Genomic DNA, 27,690 nt, shown 5'->3' on the forward strand with positions numbered 1-27,690 from the left:
TTCTTCCTCCATTTCTGTCTTGATCTGAATAATTTCATCACCATTATTTGTGCACACAATTTGATGATGGATGACATTCCTTTCAGCCATAGCTGCATCATCACTTTCTGTGTACATTATTTGCTGATTTGTAAAAACAGTGATATTGCGCTCTGCACATTTGGTTGATTCCATTTCTGAGAGGGGAGTTGTGGTTACTTTGAAATGTTCGGATGAAGTGTCTTTAGTTGACTCCATTCCTGACGGAATAGTTGTCGAATTAGTCAATTCCATTTCTGGGAAGGGAGATGTAACTTTGGTTGACACCATTTTTAAGTGGGGAGTTCTATTTTTTCTTGCTTCCTTCTCTGACATATGTATCGAGTCAGTTGATTGTATTTCTGAGTAGGGAGTTGTAAATTTGGTTGATTCCATTCCTACAAAGGGGGTATGAGTGTCATGCCAATCCATATCAGGCTGAGAGGCTTGGTGATCTGTCACTACCTGCCACACTTGTGATGTCGAATATTGATCAGACATTTCACACACTTCTTGTGGTTCAACTTTGATCTTGATCTTGTCTATTATTCTGTTGCCATGGCAATAATCCTGATTCGTGGTTGGTGGTGTACCTGTATATGTAAATGAATAAAGTTATTAATTATAGAATACAGGTTACATCTTGTGTGTATCTTAAATGTACATTTAAAAAATTTCTATTTTATGTATATATCCTTGACAACTACAATATTAGGCACACCTGAAAGTAAACTTGCCTCAAGGGTTTTCTCACTTTTTTACTTGAATAATTTTGTTTAACACAAGCTGTACTTTAGTGTGAAATAGCGACCTGAGTGATAGTCTTGGTTACCCAGACTCTCGCCACTGGGGGCTCTGCCTACAAGACCATCTAGTCTTGGTTACCCAGACTCTCGCCACTGGGGGCTCTACCTACAAGACCTCCCTATTAGCAAGAGTCTGGGGAAACCACGGAGTGGAGTATTCCCCAGCATGCACTGCTCTAGAAGCTACTTCCTGTGTTTCAACTACCCTACATGGGAGTAACACAGTACATTTCTTCCAAGTCATAAAAAATGGGTTTACGAGGCCGTTAACTTGTCAAGAAAGTACCTAAATCGTTTAGCGTACAATGTTGGATTTGGAGTATTCCCCAGCATGCACTGCTCTAGAAGCTACTTCCTGCATGGGCGTGTTGGACTCTCGTTTTCCTAGACTCTCGCTTGGGGAGGTCTCGTAAGCAGAGCCCCCAGCAGCAAGAGTCTGGGTAACCAAGACTACCTGAGTGAGTGGTTTTGATACAGTTGGATGAATACCTAACCTATTAGAAGACTACTGGGAGAAGGGGGAGGGGAAGAGAAGTGGAGGAGGGAAAGGAGAGGGTAAAGAGGGGGAGGGGAGGAAGGCCTGTAGACTTAGTCACAAGATTATCATAGTAGAAGTGAAATATTCTCTAATTAGATGATCTACAGTACTGATTACATACCTTGATTATCAACATTATAAGATGGAATATCATTGGTTGAGCTGTCTGAATCTACTTCATTTGCATATTGTACATACACACCTGGTTCTTCTTTAATCAGTGGATAATCTGAAAGAGATATGACATATTAAGCTGTACCTAATCTGAAGACCACAAAAAAACCACACACACGCACGTACGCACGCACGCACACACACACACACACACACAAACACACACACACACACACACACACACACACATATATATATAGCAGGTTGTCTGATGATCGCACAATGGGTGAAACTCCGAGTTACAACCAAGAAAGAGTTCCAGTACTACCAAAACTATTGCGCTCTGCCACTGCGGTATAGAGCTTTGTCTTAGCAAATTGATACTCACCGAGTTATATATATAATATATATATATATATATATATATATATATATATATATATATATATATATATATATATATATATATATATATATATATATAAATTGGAATGTATATATATATATATATATATATATATATATATATATATATATATATATATATATATATATATATATATATATATATATATATATATATATATATATATATATATATATACACACACACACACACACACATGATACCCTGTACATTCCAATTTCATTTTTAGATAAAGAAAGGAACATACATACAGATGATATTGCACACTGACAGGAATTTTAATGAGGTGATAGCCACTGTATTTAAAAGTCACCTGGCCAGTATAATTACTCCAAGGTCATATATATGGACATATCCTTTGTTCTGGTTGTTCCAATGTCCCAGTCATATGGCTGCTAACAAATAAGTGCGTCTGGTATGGTGTATAGCGTGTAACGTTGCATTCAGGGTATATAAAACAGTAAACTCTGATGATTATATTTGCAATTAGCTTGGGTTCCCGGTGCATGGTGGAGTGCGTAGTTCGCCTGCGTAGTTCGGACTCGGATTACTCGGACTGAACCTAACACATACAACGAGCTCACATTACAGTGTACATGCACTGTACCTTCCGTTCGTTCGAACACTTCTCTACTGGCTTTCCGTCCAGCTCTCTCAAAACTAGTTAGATATACTCACCAAATGGAGATCTGCGATGCTTCGAAAGATCCATTCTCTTAGACAGCACGGTAATCGTCTGTAGACACGACAAGTTAGTACACGGATATCCACCACCAGACTCGTAGACGTTCAAGGTTCAGTGTGATAACCTTTGACCCACTAACCTTGTTCTTTCGTTTATAGAGGGCGTACTATAATAATAAATAACCCGACCTGCAGCAAAGAAATCTTCTCCTTGTCTGGGATCTTATTCATTTATCGATCACTTATTATGAGCCAGAACAAAGGAAGTGACGTAAGATATGTAAATAAGTCTACAGAATTACTTCACAATCATGAAAATGGCAATGTCATAAACTCAAGTTTTGTTGTTGTTTTTCCAAATGTAAGGAGATTACGCCGGGGTAATCACAACTGAATTCGTAGGTATTCGCAGGCAAACTTAAAAATTGCTGTTGTTATTTTTGTTTTGTTCGTTTGTTTATATATTTGTTTTGGCCAGTGAAAGGAAAATTACCAAAAAAAACACGTAATGACGAGTCGTTTTAATGTGTTTTCTTTGTAAAATATTCAAGCAATTTAATTGTTTCGATATGTTCCCAATAGACTGAAAGATCGGCCGTTGCGGGCGCTCTCCTCAAGCGGGCTGTTAAGGGAGTCTTCAGGAATTACAAGGGGGAGGGCAGGGGTCACTCTTTGCTTTACAAATCAATTTAGCCTATTTAGGGATGACATCGATAGTTCAATGTAGGCCTCAGACCCCCACCACCTCCCCCGAACTGTATTAAACCACCTACCATCAGACAGACAGACAGACATACGCACACACACACACACACACACACACATACACACATACACACACACACACACAATCATACAGCCTCCACTTTTATGGACGGCAAGAAATAAACACTGCAAAATCTGACGTTTTTACATATTTTATTTTACTACAAAACAACACAACACACAATTTATTTAAATCATCACATTCCAGTTATTCAATGGAGAAAAAAATCTATATTTGTGTACACGATTTATATGATTATTTGTGATACGTATAAAAATATGTTGATGAATAACCATACTATGCAATCAACTGTTCTAACAATGCCTGTAAATAACTTCATGTCTGTGTGTACCTTGGTGGCGCTCTACTTCCTGTCTGTGTGTACCCTGGGGGTATACATGGCATAGGTTACTTGGTTAATCTTAGCGCACTGCTGCTTTCCTCGATGACTGAACAATATGAAAAACATCCCTGATTTACACTTCTACAGAATACCAAGCTGGAAGCTCTTAAGAAACAGTACTATGAGGTGATGATACCCCCAATCTGAGCGAGGGCGCTGTTTTCTCAATTTCCTGTTTGCAGCCATATTATAATTCAATACAGATTTTATGTAAGTATTTTCACTTGAGTAAAAGTTAATAAACTCAATTTGTGCCACTTTAAGTACATACATTCACATCTTACATTCGTACAAAATGTCATGGTAGTGCTGGCGCCATTTTAGACTGATGTCTTTGTTCTTAGAGGTTTACAAGGTTCTATTCAACAATGACAAAGTAGCCATGGGATGACAAAAAAGTATTTATTTTGGATTATTAATTAATTCTTAAGAAACCTTTACTATGTTTTCTTACTTGGAAAAAAAAATTATGAAACATTATTGACCAAATCTGTCTTTGTAACCCAATGAATTACAAAAAAACTAAAAAGTGTGTAAAAAGTTTGTTATTGTACGTACAATAAAAAAAGTTTAAACATTTAAAAAAATGTTTTTTCAATTTTTTGAGTTGTAAATAAGGATATACATGTAGTATATCGTGCGTCACAATGTTTTTTTTGAAGGAGGAAAACATACAGTTGTTTTATGAATTATAAATCCAAAATAAATATCAATTTGTCACATACTGCATTGAGTTTCTGTGTATGTCTCCTAAAAACACACTAAAAAACACACACTGAACATCTCAAAAATATAATAATATGCTAAATATCTCAAATATCAGACACATAATAGTTTGAAAACATATTGCATTGAGTTTCTACTTCACATTCCTATATAGCACACACAGCATTTGGTCTAGTCTGTAATGTACACCATGATAGGGCGCCCTCACACATCATTGAAAGAGGAGGACTGTGAGGGCGGTATGCCAAGATAGGGCGCCCTCACACATCGGTCAACCCCTTTCACAGAGCAGGCTGGTGAGAATGGAGCAACATGATGTATCTTACAGTCTACATTTGGTCAAGCATGGCATGCAAAGTCCAGAACTTTAATATTTGTTTACAAACTTATTTCAGTTCAAAGTAAAAATCTTCCAACAACATCTACCAATTGATTAATCAACTAGTATTAGTTACCCGGAATATCGGTATTTGGGGCTAAGCCTACTCAGCTAGTATCGGTTACCCAGACTATCGGTATTTGGGGCTCAGCCTACTCAACTAGTATCAGTTACCCAGAATATTGGTATTTGGGGCTAAGCCTACTCAGCTAGTATCGGTTACCCAGACTATCAGCTTTTGGGGCTCAGCCTACAAGACCTGTCCTCATCTGAGTAAACGAGACTAGTGCAAATCAATTTGTTGGAGGTTGATTCTCAAAGTTTTACAAGAAACAATACAAAATACAACCAGTGACAGACAAGCATTGATAAACATAGAGAATAAACAAATGAATTTTGTCGGTGGCTAAGTGGTTAAACCACTTGCCTCTTATCACTGTGGTTGGGGTTCAAACCCATTCAGGGTTGTCAGTGGCTGAGTGGTTTAATAAACCACTTACCTCTTACCACAGTGGTCGGGGTTCAAACCCATTCAGGGTTGTCAGTGGCTGAGTGGTTTAATAAACCACTTGCCTCTTACCACAGTGGTCGGGGTTCAAACCCATTCAGGGTTGTCAGTGGCTGAGTGGTTTAATAAACCACTTGCCTCTTACCACAGTGGTCGGGGTTCAAACCCATTCAAGGTTGTCAGTGGCTGAGTAGTTAAACCACTTGCCTCTTACCACAGTGGTCGGGGTTCAAACCCATTCAAGGTTGTCAGTGGCTGAGTGGTTAAACTACTTGCCTCTTACCACTGTGGCCGGGGTTCAAACCCATTCAGGGTTGTCAGTGGCTGAGTAGTTAAACCACTTGCCTCTTACCACAGTGGTCATGGTTTGAACCCATTCAGGGTTGTCAGTGGCTGAGTAGTTAAACCACTTGCCTCTTACCACTGTGGCCGGGGTTCAAACCCATTCAGGGTTGTCAGTGGCTGAGTAGTTAAACCACTTGCCTCTTACCACAGTGGTCATGGTTTGAACCCATTCAGGGTTGTCAGTGGCTGAGTAGTTAAACCACTTGCCTCTTACCACCGTGGTCATGGTTCGAACCCATTCAGGGTTGTCAGTGACTGAGTAATTAAACCACTTGGCTCTTACCACCGTGGTCATGGTTCGAACCCATTCAGGGTTGTCAGTGACTGAGTAATTAAACCACTTGGCTCTTACCACCGTGGTCGGGGTTCAAACCCATTCAGGGTTGTCGGTGACCAAGTGGTTAACTCAATGTTTCCCTGTAGCTGATTGTATTTTAATAATGTTTTGCAATGATGAACAATGTAAATGTACATTATTTGGAATACTTAAGTAGCTCATTTGCATATATAAATGCATATTTGAAATACATAAAATGCCAATTTGCATATTATGTAAATGAATGCTACTAGTATTTTGAATACTTAAATAGCTCATTTGCATATATAAATGCATATTTGAAATATATAAAATGCCAATTTGCATATTATGTAAATGAATGCTACTAGTATTTGAAATACTTAAATAGTTCATTTGCATATTAATGCATATTTGAAATACATAAATTGCCAATTGACAAGGCTCTTAAGTACAGTACTATGAGGTGATGATACCCTCAATTTGAGTGAGGGCGCTGTATTCTCAAGTCTGGAATGGCCTATTCAATATGTAAATGAGTCATCACATGATTTATAATTATTTATGGTTTTTGTTTTGATTTAGTTTGGTTATCATTTTATCATTGTAATGTCACAGACTTATCCGATAAATTAATCATTTTACATGAAGTAGTATTTCAGCAAAACTCATTGATACTGAAGAACACAAACATATCTAACACAAGCACATCAAAGTAAGCGGTTCTGGACAACACTTCTTACAGGGGTATACAACACTAGGCATTCATAATATGCATTGTGTTGGTATCACCTGGACAGGGGTATACAACACTAGGCACTCATAATATGCATTGTGTTGGTATCACCTGAACAGGGGTATACAACACAAGGCACTCATAACATGCATTGTGTTTGTATCACCTGGACAGGGGTATACAACACAAGGCACTCATAATACGCATTGTGTTGGTATCACCTGGACAGGGGTATACAACCCTAGGCACTCATAATACGCATTGTGTTGGTGTAACCTGAACCTGGGCGCCATCCAGTGATACATATGATGGGATCCCCTGTGTCATAAAAACCTCGTTTCTGGCCAATAGAGATAGCAAAGTTGATTCTGGCATCGATATCATCAGACCAGTTGGGAGTCAGAGGGGCTTCGTACAAGAGTGGAAAGCAGCCTCTCCATATATGGCATTGCCGTGCCACTTGTCTGTCGTTGGTGACCGTCAATATCGGACACAGAGGGCGAAACTTTGAAATCATGTACGCTGCTCTGAAATAAAGAAAAACAGAAAACAAAATATTATTAACTTTAATGATTCTGCAGAAAGAATCACGTAAAGAGGCGTTAATGTGTGAACAATAACACAAGTCAGGAGGAATAAAACTTGATGTGAGAGATAATACCAGCTATGAAATAATACCAGCTGTGAGATACCAGCTGTTAGATACCAGCTGTGACATAATACCAGCTGTGAGATACCAGATGTGAGATACCAGCTGTGAGATAATACCAGATGTGAGATACCAGCTGTTAGATACCAGCTGTGAGATAATACCAGATGTGAGATACCAGCTGTGAGATAATACCAGCTGTGAGATACCAGCTGTGAGATAATACCAGCTGTGAGATACCAGCTGTGAGATAACATGTTGTGAGATAACGCCAGTTGTGAAATAACACCAGTTGTGAAATAACACCAGCTGTGAGATAACACCAGTTGTGAAAAATAACATCATTTGTGAGAAATAACACCGTAAATAACAAACTCTTTACACATTTTCTAACTTTATACAATGTATTGAGTTACAACACAGACTTGGTCAATGTTGTTTCACATTGATTTTTCAAGTAGGACGCCATAATAAATTTGTTTCATAAATCAATAATCCAAAATAACTACCCAATCATCATCCTTATGGCCACTTTAATAAAAGAAATCTGGAGGTTAACTGTTTTGTTTTCAATGAAATAATCAATCCTTTATTTTCTTATAAAGTTAACACAGTATTTGGTGGCCATATTAGATTCTAAAATGATGGCCATATTGGATTCTAAAATGGTGGCCATATTGCATTTTAAAATGGTGGCCATATTGGATTCTAAAATGGTGGCCATATTGAATTCTAAAATGGTGGCCATTTTGGATTCTAAAATGGTGGCCATATTGGATTCTAAAATGGTGGCCATATTGGATTTTAAAATGGTGGCCATATTGGATTCTAAAATGACTACATGTTGACCTCTATTTCATCAAAAATGTGTATGGCGACTCCAGATTTTTATTTTGATTGAAAGTGAGTTTCCTTGAACAAAGTAAAGTACAGCAAAAGTTTTGAGAGTTTATTTTTACAGTTTATTCTGAATTAAACAACAATAAAAGCAATGCCAACAATTATACCTCCTCAATATTAATTTACGAAAAATTGGGAAAAAGAAATTTGACAATTTGAAACGATTTTACCATATTTCAAGCACTGCAGAACCAGCGACATAGAACAACGAAGGTCTGCAATTCATATTTTCTGTACCAACGCAATAACTTGGCTTGTGCATCGTATAAATTTGTATATGTTGGTTAAATTTCTAATTCTCATATTGTTAGTAGTAGATAACAGACTGGCACTAATCCCTTGAGAGATTTTTTTAATCTTCAAATGTTTGAGTTTGTTGCTCATTTTTAGTTTTGTAAAGGTAAATATCAACTTTTTATTTCTCCCAGTCACTATCGTAATAGTCTTCTGTCATGAAAGAAATGAACTATTTGTGAACAAGTGTCGCTGTCATTATGCCTGCAGATGATGTAGACAGTCCAGACACTTGCTTATTCTTGCCAGAGAGGGTGCTGTTCAATAGAAAATAAGGGTGGGCAAAAAAAAAATTTAAAAATATTTTGATGTCGGAGCAAGAAATTTGGGTTAGTAATGAGACAGAACTTGAACAAAAATAGGATCACCCTAATGTTTTGATCTAGTTGTCTAGAGGCTATCCATGGCTTTGATTATAACATTAACACACATACACACACACACACACATCTGCACACATCCGTACAAACACACACACACACACACATCTGTACATATACACATACACACACACACACACACACACACACACACACACACAGTTTCACATCTGTTTTTTCAAGTAGGAAAACACGGTAGAGTTGTTTTACAAAACCAAAATCCAAGAAAATACCTATTTGTCATCAATATGGTCACTTCAAGTGGCACCAACTTGGAGTGAGAGCACACAATCTGAATCACTCAGTCTAGTGAAATAATGGAAAGCTAAACAAAAATGTGCAAACAACAAGTTTGTAATATTTATGAGATAACAATACACTCTGTTTATTAATTTCATCCACAGCAACAAACCTTGGACTTCAAGAGTCCTCAGAACACAACAGGAATTAAACAATCCAGAATCTAGAATAGGGAACTTGCAAACCCGCCATGTTGAATGTTGCATCATGGGAAATGTGATAACAAATACTAATCAATTAGTATTGTAAACAATATTGTTACATTGTTTATAACCACAAATAATCCATTCATATTTATCCTGACCAGTGTGGGAGGTTTATTTCATCGGTAACTACAGATAAGTTATTACTGCGACAATAACCACAGATAATCCCATAGTCCTTTGCATCTGAGCATGCTCAGTCTGGATTGCAAGTTCCCTATTGAAGTATCCACTAATGACTGCTTAGTCTTGTCTCTGGCCCATTTCCACAGTTAAGCAAAAGTTTGATTTTTGCACAAATACTATGCCAATATGACATCTCAACGTCAAGCAAAAATTTAATCTTTGTACAAGAACAATACTACATCCCATGGTCAAGTGAAAGTTCGATTTGTGTACAAGAACTATGTTGATATCACATTTCACGTTCAAGCAAAAGTTGGATTCTTGTACAAGAACTATATCAATATCACATGGTCAGAATTTGGGACGAGCTTACTCAAGTTGTGTGATGAATATTGTCCTTGTCAACAAAAACAAACTCTTCATTCGGACATTTGTACCAGATGATTACTGAACTTTACAGTGACCATACGGATGAGATTTTGGTGTTTATATTTTTCAAAACATGGTATATTTGTTTTATCCTGTACACTTGATATCCAAGATAAATACCAAATTTTCATCTAAATGGCCGCTTTACTTAACCTGGTAATTTACTCCAAGACTTAACCAACAAAGTTCTTAACAGAATTCCTAATTCTGACTTTTAAAGTATTTTTTACTTCTTTATTGCCCGTTACGGAATACAACAAATACCAACATCACAACAAAATATACAGGATAGCACTCATATTTTTATTTATAATCACACTTTGTACATCATGTGTGCAACTTTTATTGCCAGCTTTACATGAATTGCTATATTGCTGTGACATTGTCTGGATAATGTCACTGAAAGTGAAACTGCTACACTTTGCTACATTGTAGATAATATTTGACAAATCTATCTAATACTTGGCTACAAAGTAGATGTTACATAAATGTATCTTATACTTGGATATACTGTAGGTAACATTTGACAAATTCATCTTATACTTGGCTACATTGTTGACAATGTTACACAAATGTATCTTATACTTGGCTACACTGTACGTAACATTTGACAAATTCATCTTTTACTTGGCTACACAGTTGATGTCACACAGATGTATATCATATTTGGCTACAGTGTAGGTAATATTTGACAAATCTATCTTATACTTGGCTACATTGTTGACAATATTACACATATGCACCTTACACTTAGCAACAATGTAGGTAATGTTACACAAAGGTTCTTACATGTAGCTACACTGTAGGTAATGTATTACAAATGTATCTTACAATTGGCTACACTGTGCATAATGTTACACAAATGTATCACAATGTTGCCATGGCAAAAATATATAAACATCTTACCTAGTCTTTTATGCAATGTCTTCTTTCCTAAAAATAGTCACTCTATTCGGCAATCTTTTTAGTACAACATTTTTACATACTGTTTTAAGAAATTAGAGATTTACAAGAACAGTACTCGGCATAGTAAGAGCAAACTCTTGTATTTCTGTTATCAGTTATCTGAGGTTGGTAATTTCTATCAAAGCCAACAAACTGTTAATTGTATTTTTAGCAAATTTTATACAATAATCAATCCAGAAAAATGTTAAACTAGCCTCCTTTCTTGTTTCAAACCATGCAGAGGCTGACAAAATGAAGAGAATATATATACACAAAACATTGATTCTGTTATCTGCTTTTGGTAATAGTCACTAAAACATCACAAAAATGCTGGAAAAACTCAAAGACTTGGTTAGAAAGCTGTTCATATTATTTCAGTTGGCTGTGGATTCACAACATAGTATGTTGGATCTCCAAAGTTTGACAACAATGTCTAAACTTATTGTATTTCATTAAAGTTCGACAGAAATTAGTGTGCAAGCTAACAAATGTTAGTCTAAGATAACCATTCAGTAAAATACTACCAAATCAGAAAGACTATAGAGTTTCAATAGGGAGCTTGCAAACCTGCCATGTTGAATGTTGCATCATGGGAAAAGTGATAATAAATGCTAATCAATTAGTATTGTAAACAATGTTGATACATTGTTTGTAACCACAAATGATCAATTCATAGTTACTCTGACAATTGTGGGAGGTTAATTCCATCAGTAGCTCCAGATTAGGTATTATCATAACCACAGATAATCCCATAGTCCTTTGCATCTGAGCATGCTCAGTCTGGATTGCAAGTTCCCTATTAGGCTACATGATGTTATATGTCAAACAATATACACTGATAGCAAGTATGTATGTAGACTGCAGGATACATCTTGTCATTCCACCCTCACTGGCACCCAGAGGGGTTGACCGATGTGTGAGGGCGCCCTGTCACGACGAACCTTCAGACGAGCACGCACATGAAATGTTACATTTTATGTCACTGCGAACACAAACAGCTTTGTGTTTGAATCTTCCTTGTTTCACCCGACAGCAAGATAAATGTATTATTTTACCATAGGGAAAAGAACAATTTTGTTCTCTCGCGATTTTCCGGATTTCTAATTTATTTTCTGTATATTTCAAATAAAGTTTTAAATACTGTTTCCTCTCACTGTTTTTTCTTTCTATTTCCTACCTGATATCAATGATGTCTTATTGGAGTTTATCAGCTTTGCATTAATTAATAGTTTGCTAGAACAAACTCACTATTTGCCCAAATTAACGCATTATGCCACGAGTGTAAACATCCACTGATCCGACTAATGTGATGTGCTCACTGACCAGTGTTACCTCCAGATTCTACATACCTTCCCACTATCAGTGTCTGGATTTTGTTTTTGTTACTTGTGACAAAAGTGTTGTTTCAATCGTAAAAAAACATCACATCCTCTAACTGAAATGCTATACCCACTCTGGTTTGGTAGTATATCACATAAACATACATTACAAAAACAAAGTAACCACAAGTTTTTTTTTCACTGTAATGCTAATGTTTTAGTAACAGAGGGCTCACAAATGCACATCTTGTAAAAATATATATAACACATTGTAGTCTGGCAGACATGTGCAATCACACGTTACCACTGTAAAGCTTTTTCACATATATTTGGAACTAATAAATGTCAAGTTTCATGTGAAATTCACCATACATAACACTGTATGAAAAGCGACATTTCCAGCTTCACATACATATACATGGCAGCATTTCTGGATTTTCGGCAATTCCTCTGTTTGACCGTCTTTCCATGCAGTAGTCTAGGTTACCCAGACTCTCACCACTTGGGGCTCATCTACGAGACCACCCAGATGAAAGTCTGGGAAATCCATGTTCCAACTACCCTACAATGGAAGTCACACAGTACATTTCTTCCAAGCATAAAAAATGGGCTTATGAGGTCTGTTTGTTGTAATTAATATATATCAGTCACTTGAGAAGTGATAAACTGTAGCAGAGGTATCCAAATCGTTCAACCTGCAGTGTTGAACATTAAGTACTCCCATGATGCACTGCTCCAGAGGTTACTTCCTGCGTAGGGTAGTTGGAATCGTGTTTCCCAAGATTCTCATTTGGGGTGGGCTCATAGGCAGAGCCCCCAGCAGCAAGAGTCTGGGTAACTGAGACTAGCCATGCAGTGTAAGTTTGACAAAAAGTAAAGCACACATTTACTACAACCAAGTCTTTTCAATATTGAGATAATAATTTCCAATTAATGATTTTTATATGAAATGCAACATTCATAAGTTTGACAACAAGTAAAGCAAACACATATTTCACTAATTTTGAGCTAACATTTGAATCTATGACTTGGATACTGTAAAATGTACGACACAGTCTGACCGGAACACAGTAATCATTTATAAATAAAGTTATGTTACGTTTGAGATAACAAATGCTATTTGGCTTGTAAAACACTCACACATGATGTATATAACATACTACTAGAACAAATCACGAATGTTTTAAATTTTTTATTTTCCATGTAACGAATGACTGACCATACAGAACAAAAGGTGTTAGCATTTACAGTGTTTTCAGCCGAAGTATGAACGATGAAGTACTCTGCAACATATTGATACATTACTGGACTTGCCCTGATGCATTGACGCAGATTTAGCTATTGTACATGTAGTCACAATATTGCCTACTCAGTGGCAAATTTGAATAACAGTTTACCTTGATAAAGCTATTAACGAGTGCGCCAAATCGGCGCATATTGCAAATAAATCCTAGGTGTACTGAACAAACCTTGGTATCTGTAAGATGTTCAAAATTTGAAACTTGTTACGATTGAAGTTATCAGTAATGATGCACACAATTGCTGCACATCTTTGCTCTCACTCACCCTACTAAATTCTGTACAAAGACACAGACCTACTTTGGTAATGTATCAATTTGTTGCAGTAGTTTATCGTTCATATTTTGATTGGAAGCACTGTAATATCAATGTTATCCAAGCATCAATCAGCCATTCTTCAAGAACTACATGCTGAACTGTTTATACAGTCAAGCCTGTGTTAACAGCCACCTGTTGACATCAACCACATTTATATACTGTCAATCTGATCATAGCACACCCTCCATTTATGGCTGGCACCTGTTCATAGTAATTCCCTTTAATACCAAATGTTCACCTGCTAATAGCAACCCCCTTACAAAGTGTCCACCTGCTAATGGTAACCCACTTACAAAGTGTCCACCTGCTAATAGCAACCACCTTACAAAGTGTCCACCTGCTAATAGCAACCACCTTACAGAGTGTCCACCTGCTAATGGCAACCACCTTACAGAGTGTCCACCTGCTAATAGCAACCCCCTTACAATGTGTCTACCTGCTAATAGCAACCCCAATACAATGTGTCTACCAGCTAATAGCAACCACCTTACAAAGTGTCCACCTGCTAATAGCAACCACCTTACAAAGTGTCCACCAGCTAATAGCAACCCCAATACAATGTGTCCACCTGCTAATAGCAACTAGTGTCCACCTGCTAATACCAACCCCCTTACAATGTGTCCACCTGCTAATAGCAACCACCTTACAAACATTCCACTTACTCATAGCACTTTTATCAACACTCCGAGTGGCCATTATACACAGGTCTGACTGCAATTTATAAACATATGTTAATACAAAATGCAAGATAAATCATTCAATTCAACACTGCAAAATTTATAACTCATATAATCTGTACTTTACATTTTTCCTCTGTAGTAATTTTCCACTTAATCATCAATATTGTTAACATGATAATGTAGACGCTAGCAACCACACACACACACATATCAACATTTGGTATTCAGGTATGCAATAGTCAACTTTCCAATTTCAAGATGTGTTGTAAGACTTCTAGAACATCACAGATGCTATCTGGTTTATGATTTTTTTTTTAGAATTTGAAAAATATTTCTGTTGCTTTCCGAACAACTTTTAGAGTAAATTGAATCATTGTACCAGTAGTAGCTTCTATTCATAGTCAAGTTTTATTGGGTGAAAACGTAGGCCAAAAAAAGAGAAAAGAATTGTTTCTGGTCAGTGCGCACATTACTTAAATAAATACCCTTGTGTCGGTCTCTTTTTTCGTGTTTGTCCAGCCCATGCTGTCTACAGATCCGAGGGAGAAACACAAAAATAAACCTCCCTACTTCAGTGAAGACAACTGCAGACAGAGCAAATCATGAACAAGCAAATGACATCTGCCCCACATACATACTTGCTCAAAAGTACTAAATAAAAAGAACAGTAACTGCCATAAATAGTAGACTGAGTGACAGGTTTGTTGAGAATAAAAAAAAAATTGTGTTGTCGCATCACTTTAGACAAACTGTCATTACCAGAAATAATTCTTTTTTTTTTTTGGTCTTGCAATGGTAAATGTACACCCATCATACCATATTTCTTTCTGTATGGTTACACTTACTCGTTACTATGCATGTCAGTTTCGTTTTCTACAATCTCTCTCTCTCTCCACATATATAGTCAAATGGACAAATGCAACCACAAATCTAGCAAAACTTCCTGCTGGGGAAAGGGTGAACAGCACATCAGTAATAAATCATCACCATGCCAGGTGGTTGTAATTTGGTTATTTTGTAAAGTTCACTACAAACTCAAACTCGTGTGTGAAAGTAAGTAACATGACGACGTAATAGTACCATCACGTTTATATCAACGCTCCAATAGCATAAACTAACGCTGTTGGTGTTAAGAATAAAAATGTTCTGCTATAGAAATGCATTTGACTAGACAGTGGAGATGATCAAGATGACTGTACCATGTATAGGAACTAGACTGTGTTATGCTAAAGGGGAAAGAGTTTAGTTCAGGACGTAAATGACTTGTGCAACCACACAAAACATGGTTGTATGTAGATAACTCGTGCAACTGATACTTAAGTGTTGTACACAGTGCACGCTTGTACATCACATCTTGAAACCGACAAGAGGGCTATTCATTAAAGTTAGTAAGTATCTATGCAGGGATAATACGCATGGTGTTGGTGAAGCCAGTTCCTGGACGCCATCCTGTGATGCAAATGATTGGATCTCCTGAATCGTAGAAACCACGTTTCTTGCCAACCTCGATCGCCCAGTTGATCCTAGCATCGAGATCATCTGCCCAGTTCTGTGATACAGGTTCTCTGTACAAGACAGGGAATGCACCCCTCCATAAATGGACTTGTCTTGCAACTTGGGCATCACGAGTAACTGTCAGAATGGGACAAAGAGGCCGGAACTTGGAAATCATGTAGGCAGACCTGAAATCAAAAGCAGACGTACATTAGTACACAATCTGCTTCAAATAAATTCACACCATGCTGGTTGCAAGCAGCATCCTGATCAGTGTTACAACTACAAAGTTATGTATAGCGCTTGATATATCATGCAATTGTTGATAAGTATTGCTGTTTATTAGATAATCGATTCATTCTACCTAACATTGCAAAAAAAATTTTGGACATTAGCTAGATATTTTGGACGCAAGCTAGATATTTTGACAGCTAGATATTTTGGACATAAGCTAGATATTTTGAATATAAGCTAGATATTTTTGACATTAGCTAGATATTTTGGACGCAAGCTAGATATTTTGACAGCTAGATATTTTGGACATAAGCTAGATATTTTGAATATAAGCTAGATATATTTTGACATTACCTAGACATGAACTACATATTTTGGACACAAGCTAGATATTTTGGATATTACATAGATATTTTGACATTACCTAGACATGAGCTACATATTTTGGACACAAGCTAGATATTTTGGATATTACATAGATATTTTGATATTACCTAGACATGAGCTACATATTTTGGACACAAGCTAGATATTTTGGATATTACATAGATATTTTGATATTACCTAGATATTTTGTACACAAGCTAGATATTTTGGATATTAGACACTTATTTTGATATTACCTAGTAGATATTTTGTACACAAGCTAGATATTTTGGATATTAGCTAGATATTTTGAACATAAGCTAGATAATTTGGATATTAGCTAGATATTTTTTAACATAAGCTAGATAATTTGGATATTAGCTAGATATTTTGGCATTAGCTAGATATTTTTGACATAAGCTAGATAATTTGGATATTAGATTAGATTACTTTATTGAACCAATACGACTATACAATCGAAAAAGGAATATGACTTGGTGTTGTTAAAGCGATCAACAACACATGAAAAATACAGCATGATACACATATATACAGTACAATACAATACGATAAAATACTGTACAATAAGGTAGCTAGATATTTTGACATTAGCTAGATATTTTTGACATAAGCTAGATATTTTTGACATTAGCTAGATACTTTGACATTAGCTAGTTATTTTTTACATAAGCTCGATATTTTTGACTTTAGCTAGATATTTTGATCATATGCTAGATATGTTTTGACATTAGCTAGATATTTTGAGCATAAGCTAGATATTTTGAGCATAAGCTAAATATTTTGAGCATAAGCTAGATATTTTGAACATTAGCTAGATAGTTTGGACATTAGCTAAATATTTTGACATTAGCTAGATATTTTGAGCATAAGCTAGATATTTTGAGCATAAGCTAGATATTTTGACATTAGCTAGATATTTTGGACATTAGCTAGATATTTTGACATTAGCTAGATATTTTGAACATAAGCTAGATATTTTTGACATTACCTAGATAATATTTTAGACACATACACAATATTTTGAATGGAAACTAAATATTTCGATATCAACCAAATACTTTGTAAACAAGTGAGATACATTGGATATTTTTTACATTTGATATTTTGCATATAAGTTTGGTATTTTGGATGTATATACGATATTTTGTACAGAAGCTAGATAGTTTAGATGTAGATAGGATATTTTTTTGTACATACATTAGATATTTTGCACACAACCTTGGTATTTTGGACGCATATATAGGATATTTTGTACAGAAGCCAGATACTTTGACTGTAAAAGTAGTTATTTTGGACATTATCTAGATATTTTGAATGCAAACTACATATAGACACTTTGGATGTAGATTGGTTATTTTGTACATAAGCGAGATATTTTTGACAGAACCATTACAAGCCAGATATTTTAAACAGAGACAAGATATTTTGGATGGCAGCAACAAATTTTGCACAAAAGGTAGAATTTTTACTATAATCATAATTTGTATGCAAACATAATATCAATGGATGTAAATAGGATATTGTTGACAGAACCAGATATGTTGACACATATGTAAGCTAGGTATTATGGCCATAATTATACAAAACAATCATTTTGAACACATAAGTTTCCAGGTAGACATTTGAGATGTAATTCAAAGGACTATATATCTGACACAAAATTAGATTTCCAACATCCAAGATAATTCAAAATGTTACAATGCTTAACGACTTAAAAGTGCTATTCATGTGGTGTTTATGATTTGTCATAGCATAAAATATGTGACGGTAATAGGGCACTTGCAATCCAAACTGAGCATGCTCAGATGCAAAGGACTATGGGATTATCTGTGGTTATCGTAATACCTAATATGGAGCTACCGATAAAATAAACCTCCCACAATGGTCAGGGTGACAATGAATTGATTATTTGTGGTTACAAACAATATAACAGTATTGTTTACAATGCTAATTGATTAGTATTCATTATGATCAAATTTCCCATGATGCGACATTCAACATGGCAGGTTTGCAAGTTCCCTATTGAGCCTTCAGTTTTCTAAGATAGATACAAACTAAAACTATTACCACAGCATGTTGATACAACTGTATGTTGGCTTAATTATACTCTCACTAGAGAGGTGTCTCCGAAAACTAGAGGTACGTAAACTTGCAGTGCTGTTTTGGGACTTCTAATGTTTACACTATGTTGATCACAGGGTGATTAGAATCCCAAAACAGACAAACTGCTATCACCCACTTGTGTAATCTACCACATTCAAGAATAATAGGTCATATCAGTGCAGTAAGGTCATATCTACTTATACAATTGTATAGCAGATACGACCTTTCTGCAGTGACGCGACACATATAATTAATTGCATCTATCTTTGTAAACCGAAGGCTGGATTACCAGTGTTGTATGTGATGGTGCTAACAAGATGAACGAATGAGTTGTGCATGGAGAATACTGAAATTTCACAGAAGAAACAAACTAACTTCTGCAATATTGAAGATTTTGAATTATGGTGGTCAGAGTGAGTTATGACAAATAGTCATTTATGGTGCTTAAATGTTAGTTTTATGCCTTATAAAGGGTGAACAAATCATTTTGTGAACGGGTAGTCCTCGGACCAGTGCCTTAAAAAATCCAGTGGTCCTACTGAAAGAATTAGTGGTCCCAGGTCCCGCTAATGTGAAACATTAAATCTTACCTACAAATCTGTATATTCAGACGACTTTTTAACATAGTTATTAACAGTAAGGTACTGGTCCGATGGACCAGACAAGGTAAAATTTGTGTAAATTTGTGTGGTTCGCCCAAAAAAATCACTAGTCCCGGACCCATAACTAGTGGATTTGTTCACCTCTGCTTATGTTGTCACCCAGTGAATGGCATAATGACAAATTTAAAGCCCAACCCTTCAATTCCAAACAAATCGTTTTACATTTAGCTCATCTACAGTGTTTACATATTTTACTCTATCACAAAAAATTTAATACAAATACACACTTGACAATAACTAACTGTAACTCTAACAGTTCTGACATGGAAAGACAGGCACAAATAAAACTATAATCGTGGCATGTTGTAGATTACATACATATAAATCAATGAGTGTCTTAATGACCACCCTCAATCTGATCAAAATCTGATGTCGTGTACATGTCACGATTTCTTTTTGGCTGTTACGTTTACTGTCATTTCTTCTTTTGTGACCGCTTGTTACATACATCTGACACATAACCGTAGGTTTTCCCGAGGCACATGAGAACGCTGAGTGAATTCACTCAATTGAAAACATGTAATGCGCTGAAACATATGGGAACGCTACCAGTACTTCAAAGCACTCTGTTTGAAAGTGTAACGTGTAGGTTTTTATTGGTGTCTGCATAGATGTGTCAAACAGAGCTGGGGAATGGTAACTTAAAACATAAAGTACAGTAATATCAACATGCCACAATAACAGTTTTAATTTTATAAGTTTGTCAAAAGAGATCTTGACACACTAAACGTCAGATAACATTCAACACAAAGACACAAACACTAAAAAAACAACATAATTTGGAGAGTAAAAAGCAGGATTTGGCAGTAGCACAGAAAGAAAGATTAATATGTGCTCATCTCGAGTTTGAGATGATATGTGCAAGCTTGCAGGATAAGTGAGTTGTACAAGCACTGGGCTCAAATTCAACAATAGTCCAGAGCACATTTTTGTGTCTACACTACAAAATTGTATCTAGACCACCAAATTAGCAGTAGTCCAGGGCACATACTGGTAGTCTACTAAATACTGTATCTAGACTACCAAATTAGCAGTAGTCCAGGGCACATACTGGTAGTCTACTAAATACTGCATCTAGACTACCAAATTAGCAGTAGTCCAGGGCACATACTGGTAGTCTACTAAACACTGTATCTAGACTACAAAATTAGCAGTAGTCCAGGACACATAGACTACTAAACACTGTATCTAGACTACCAAATTAGCAGTAGTCCAGGACATATAGACTACTAAACATTGTATCTAGACTACCAAATTAGCAGTAGTCCAGGACATATAGTCTACTAAACATTGTATCTAGACTACCAAATTAGCAGTAGTCCATGGAGGTATAGACTACTAAACATTGTATCTAGACTACCAAATTAGCAGTAGTCCAGGACACATAGACTACTAAACATTGTATCTAGACTACCAAATTAGCAGTAGTTCAGGACACATCGACTACTAACATTGTATCTAGACTACCAAATTAGCAGAAGTCCAGGACACATAGTCTACTAAACATTGTATCTATACTACCAAATTTGCAGTAGTCCAGGACACATAGACTACTAAACATTGTATCTAGACTACCAAATTAGGAGTAGTCCAGGGCACATAGACTACAAATCTAGACTATGAAATTTATATGGTGGCATGGTAGTCTGTTATACCAATGGAAATCTATAGAAACTCACAGCTGAAACAGTTCACATGGCGAAATCTGACCACAAACTATTGAAGTTAAATTCAAGCCCTAAAGCAGAATATTTGCAAAGGCAGACATGGAAGGAAATATTGGAATTGAAGCTGATTGTCGTGTGCTTGAAATAAAATGTGCCTCGGGCATCAATTTCCCTAGAATCAGTTATTCAATTTTTTCAAACTTTGCCATATGAAAGAGTATCCTTCTGAAATAATAAAAGAAATCTGGGAGTTCAACATATTTTCAAGGAATCGTCAATCTTTTATTTTTCCATAATGGTATTATCTGGCGGCCATTTTGGATTTCAAATAGCTTACTTTTTTTTGTCACTTTGAATTTTATTTGAAATATTTACAAGGTAAATCTAATTTTTCTAATTCAATTTAACTTGGATTGTATGATAGATAAGTCATGTCGTTCCACCCTCACCTTGAAAGGGGTTGACTGATGTGTGAGGGCGCCGTCATGGCATACCTTACTGATGTGTGAGGGCGCCTTGTCACGCCATACCTTACTGATGTGCGAGGGTGCCACATCATTGCATACCTTACAGGCCAATTTTAACTAAAAATAATTTCAACCTTTATTGAACAACTTTCACATAATGGCAAAAGTTTAAAATTCTGTTTCCGAGGCGCATATTCTGTTAAATCTATGCTACAATACAGACTGTAAGATACATCATGTTGTTCAGCCCTAGCAGGCTTCTAAACCATGTGACAGCATGGCAAAAATGTCATATCTTACAGACTATGCTACAATGTTAATGCGTATGCTTGCATGAAAATACTGCACAATGTTAATTTACCTTTTTCATGTGCAAAAATAAAGTTTGGCATAACCACTGTCACCTCTTCTTCAGTACAGGAATAAAACCTTGTAAAACTGTCCATATTAACCCTTTCAGGACTAGAAACTTTCCCGCCAAAATTTTTGAACAAAAATTCTTGTTTCTCTGTAATTTTTGGAAAAAGATCAACTTTATTTTAGACCAGAATTCAAGAAATATTACTTCCCAATGAAGTTATATTCTTAAATTTTAGTAAATGTTCTTACAATCAAGTTTCTATTTATTCCAATGTCGTCTCTAGGAATGAAAGGGTTAACGATACTCAGTTTGGGTCAAATGTTAGTCACCACATAGTAAGAGTTGGGAGAATACCAAATTTTTGTGTCCCCAGAAATTGTATGTGTTGTGTTGGTGGTGCATCAAATTGACCTCCAGGACAGGCTGTTTTGTGTCTTCACATATTAAGAGATAGGGGAACATCAAATTTTGATCTGTCACTAGAAATTGTGTGACACTTCAAATTGGCTTATAAGACACACTATAGGAAGTCATAATGATATTATGAAGTACTTATTGAATGGGTTTGATGAGATGCTTTCTGCTGAATTACATACTACATACTATAGGAAATGATAATGATATTATGAAGTACTTATTGAATGGTTTTGATGAGATGCTTTCTATTGAATTACATAGGAAATGATAATGATATTATGAAGTACTTATTGAATGGGTTTGATGAGCATACTTTCTGTTGAATTACATAGGAAGTAATATTGATATTATAAAGTACTTATTGAATGGCTTTGATGGGATGCTTTCTGTTGAATTACATAGGAAGTAATATTGATATTATAAAGTACTTATTGAATGGCTTTGATGGGATGCTTTCTGTTGAATTACATAGGAAATGATAATGATATTATGAAGTACTTATTGAATGGCTTGATGAGATGCTTTCTGTTGAATTACATAGGAAAAGATAATGACTGTACAGCAGGGGTCTCAGACCAAAAAGACAAACAGTATGTAGTTATTAACAGACTTACTGGTACATGAAAACAGTGAGACATTTTAACAGATACACACAGATATATACATATTAAGACAGATGCACAGATTTACAGAAACTGGCAAAGGAACACACACAGACAGACACAGACACAGACACAGACACACACACACACACACACACACACACACACACACACAGAATGAGATACTCTTAACATACACATAGCTATATACAAATTAAGACAGACTCACACATTTACAGAAACAGGCAAAGGAACACACAATACAACAAACACAAACACATGTGCACACACACACGCACACACAAACAAATAAACAGATTTTATCTTGCACCCAATGACTGTTTGTCTCATTTAGATTAACTTCTCTTACATCTTACAAGTTTTTTTCTATGTAGTATGTGTACTAAATCTGTGTGAGTCACAAAGCATCAAGGTTATATAAGTACTGACAAAGCCTTTCTTTTGTCATCATGCTGGGCAACGTCACCTCAACACATCTAATTATATATTCACTAAAAAAACAAATAATATTGTTTTACAACCAATCAAAATGAACCTAGAAAACGCTTCACAATTCAATATACTGTGTACAGGGTACAGGTACAGTAAATAGCAAAATTCTCGCTGAGAACTTCCAGATGTAGTACTAGCATGCAATCAATCTGTATCTCATGGATCTCCAATCAGAATGAACCTAGTAAACGCTTCACAATTCAATATACCGTGTACAGGCTACAGGTACATGTCAGTATAGCAAAATTCTCACTGAGAACTTCCAGATGTAGTACTTGCATGCAATCAAGCTATATCTCATGGATGAAATTACTGTAAACGTCGATATTTTCACTACTACAAAATTTTGCAGTCTTCAACAACATCTAAAAGAATAATTTTCACTAAATACCTGACAAGTACATTGAGTTCATATACAAGAAGGCATTTTAGTCACTACTTATTTTACTAATTCCCAGACTGGTACATTGTGTTCATGTACAAAAAGGTATTTTAGTCGCTACTTATTTTTACTTTTTTGTTTTCCAGCAAAAACAAGTGAAAATTTCCAGGTTTACAGTACTTATGAAACACACTTCTTGTTAAACAACCAATTAGAATGAGTCTTGTTAATGTTTCACATCACATGAACCAATCAAAATGAACCTGTTGTTAGTCCTCACACATGAACCAATCAAAATGAACCTGATGTTAGTCCTCACACATGAACCAATCAAAATGAAGCTGTTGTTAGTCCTCACACATGAACCAATCAAACTGAACCTTAGTATGTTTCACATTATATGAACCAATCGGAAATAACCTTGTTAGTCTTTCACATAGCATGAACCAATCAAAATACACCTTGTTATATATGTATAGTGTTTCATATTACAAAAACCAATCAGAGTGCACCTTATTTTACAGTTGTGTATACAGTATAGGTTCACATTACATGAACCAATCAGAATGAATCTGGTTAATGTTTCACATTACATGAACCAATCAGAATGAATCTTGTTAACGGTTCACATTACATGAACCAATCAGAATGAATCTTGTTAATGTTTAACATTTAAATGAACCAATCAGAATGAATCTTGTTAACGTTTAACATTACATGAACCAATCAGAATGAATCTTGTTAATGTTTAACATTTAAATGAACCAATCAGAATGAATTGAAGGTATTTTACTGAGATTGCTAATCTACCGAAATACTGGAAATGCAGTGTGTCGCTACTGGTGATATTGAGATTTCCAATTGCAATTTGCAATGTTATTTATTTGGAAGTTGCTTCTCAAAGTCTGGTCAATTTTCTTACATTTCCTTCTGTGTATATTATCAACTTGAGACTTTTACCTAAACAGACATTATTTGTGAGTTTTCTCTCATCTCAAAATATATAATACTGTCAGTGTTATTTAAGTATGAATTTCTTCACATTATCTACAAATTTGACAAAATGCAAACTGGCATTGTCAATACACATTTGTAAACTTTCATCTACATTACGATATCTACAACATTAAAGAGACACAGACTGGCAAATAACGTTAAATTATTGCAAGAAAATGTTCAAGAATTCTAGATTCATACTTAATACTGAAAATTTCCACTCGGTCAAAAATTATAATTCGCTTCTTAGAAAATGTTTTACTCTATGTAATTATCCCCTATATATAGGGTATTTGGTTTTAAAGGGTTAATTAACACTTCACATTTACCTTCTGATTAAAATGTCTATAATTTTGGCAGGATGCAATCTTCCAAACAATGTTAAATACCTAAATACTCCATGCAAAATACCATACTCATGCTATATGATAAATAGGACCTACCGAAATACTGTATGGTACTGCTGCATGGATATACATCTACTTTACAAACTTCGTATTCAGTGTTTGTTGTTATGAGAATACTGTATCATGATACTCTCGTACATGCATCGTACTTTATACACTTCATATTGAATGTTTGCCGTTTTTGATGACACTGTATACCGGTATTACCTCCACAAACACAATATTAACAAACTGCATATTCACTGTTGGCTATTATTAAATGAGAATACTGTATCATGATACTCTCTTACTTACATCGTACTTTATACACTTCATATTGAATGTTTGTCGTTTTTTATTACACTGTATACCGGTATTACCTCCACAAACACAATAATAACAAACTACATATTCACTGTTGGCTGTTATTAAATGAGAATACTGTATCATGATACTCCCATACTTACATCGTACTTTATACACTTCATATTGAATGTTTGCCGTTTTTGATGACACTGTATATTACCTCCACAAACACAATGTACTTAATAACAAACTGCATTATTCACTGTTTGCTGCTATTAAATGAGAACACTGTATGGTACTCTCGTACTTACATCGTACTTTAAAAACACACTCCATATGCAATGTTTGCTGTTATGACTCAGGGGTGAACAAATCATTTTGTGAACTGGTGGTCCCTGGACCAGTGCCTTAAAAAATCCAGTGGTCCTGCTGAAAGAGTTATGGTACAAGGTAAAATTTGTGCAGGTCCGTCCAAAAAAATCGCTAGTCCTGGACCCAGGACCAGTGGATTTGTTCACCCTGCCATGGTTATGTGGATACTGCATCATGATATGCCCGCACATACATTACTTAATAAGAAACTGCATATTCACTCTTTGCTGTTATGAGGATACTGTATCATGATACTCCCATACATACATCATAATTTCAATTAAAAATACACTTCATATTCACTGTTTGCTGTTATTAGATGAGGATAGATGGTACTCCTGTACATACATCGTACTTAGGAAATACTCTTCAAATTCAGTGTTTGTTGTTATGTGGATACTGTGTCATGATACTCTCGAACACACAGGCTACTTAATAAGAAACTGCATATCTGCTATGAGGATACTATATGGTACTCCTGTCCATACATCATATTTTCAATGAGGATACTTTATAGTACATTTACTTCCACACATACATCATATACTTTCATAATACACTTCATATTCAGTGTTTGCTATTATTAAATGAGGATATACTGTATGGTACTCCCACACCGTGACTCGTAGTGACAAAAACCCATAGGTCACATGTATTTTTGCCAGCTGAAAAATCAGGGAAAGTAATGGCAATTTTTAATGTTCTGACTCATACTTCAAAAACAGCAGAACCAGTATTGTAGACATGTAGACACACGTTGTCTTGACACAGACATGCATTGCCGTGACGTAGAAAGAAAACGGTATAAATTCCATATTTTTTGTTCCACTTGGTTTGCGCATGGAAAAATGTATAATATGCAGCGGCATATAATCATGAAAATGCTTAGAGCTCGTGTAGCGGCTTACAGCTCGTGTACGTAGTGGCTTAGAGCTCGTGTAGCGGCTTGTAGCTCGTGTAGCGGCTTATAGCTCGTGTATGTAGTGGCTTATAGCTTGCGTAGTGGCTTATAACTCTCGTAGCTGTTCAATGACTAGTACTGTATGCGCATCCTATATACTATACAATGTTTTTTTTTATTGTTTTACCCAGGATGCATTGCGGTACAATGACTACACATGCACCTTCTATATACTATTCGCATTCTCCATGTAGAGGGCGCTACTTACAATATCATTGTGAGGCAGCCGGTCACAAATGAATCTACCCTGCACGAGCTTATGGGGCTTTGCCTATTTATGATATTAATTGTGAAGAGAATATGTGAATATTAATGATGTCAGATGATGAAATGGTTATTACGATGTTCACATGTTGTCTCTTGCGTCGTTAAAATAACACAAAATGATGTGATTTTAGTTGGTGACATGTTCTGATATGATACCTTTAGAAATAGACATTGTAACGGAATGTATCAGCAATTATAAATACATGTTTGTGTACCCCAATATTTCTCTTCGTTCAGCCAATATAAATACGAGTGACCTAAGGGGCCTTTGTCACTACTCATCTAGCGACTCTTAGTGACCGTGCCCCTTAGGTCATGAGTATTTTCCAGCTGAATGAAGAAAAATATTGGATAATAACATAATTATACCAGAGTCAGTAATATCAAAGAAAAATCAGGGAAAGTAATGACAATTTTGAATGTTTTGACTCATATTTCGAACACAGTAGGACCAGCAACATGAGCACGCTTTGTCGTGACGAAACGTAGAACAATCAGAGTATATATTCCATATATTTTGTTCAAC

General features: G+C 35.7%; 1 protein-coding gene across 5 annotated transcripts in view; it reads right to left on the reverse strand.

The window, feature by feature from the left end:
* Positions 1 to 3,554: 3,554 nt before the first annotated feature.
* LOC144449922 (pyruvate kinase PKM-like) overlaps positions 3,555 to 27,690 on the reverse strand; it is a 61,386-nt gene continuing 37,250 nt past the window's right edge. For 3 of the 5 annotated variants that reach the window (XM_078140473.1, XM_078140472.1, XM_078140476.1), the window contains one exon: positions 9,352 to 16,269. In XM_078140473.1, the coding sequence (XP_077996599.1) occupies positions 15,984 to 16,269 (286 nt within the window). In that variant the 3' untranslated portion in view covers positions 9,352 to 15,983. Of the gene's footprint in view, positions 7,273 to 9,351; positions 16,270 to 22,012; positions 22,110 to 27,690 lie in introns of those variants that run through there. The other 2 variants (XM_078140474.1, XM_078140475.1) reach the window with 2 other exon arrangements.

The sequence above is a fragment of the Glandiceps talaboti genome, chromosome 19 (assembly GCF_964340395.1).
Source record: "Glandiceps talaboti chromosome 19, keGlaTala1.1, whole genome shotgun sequence".
Lineage (NCBI taxonomy): Eukaryota > Metazoa > Hemichordata > Enteropneusta > Spengelidae > Glandiceps > Glandiceps talaboti.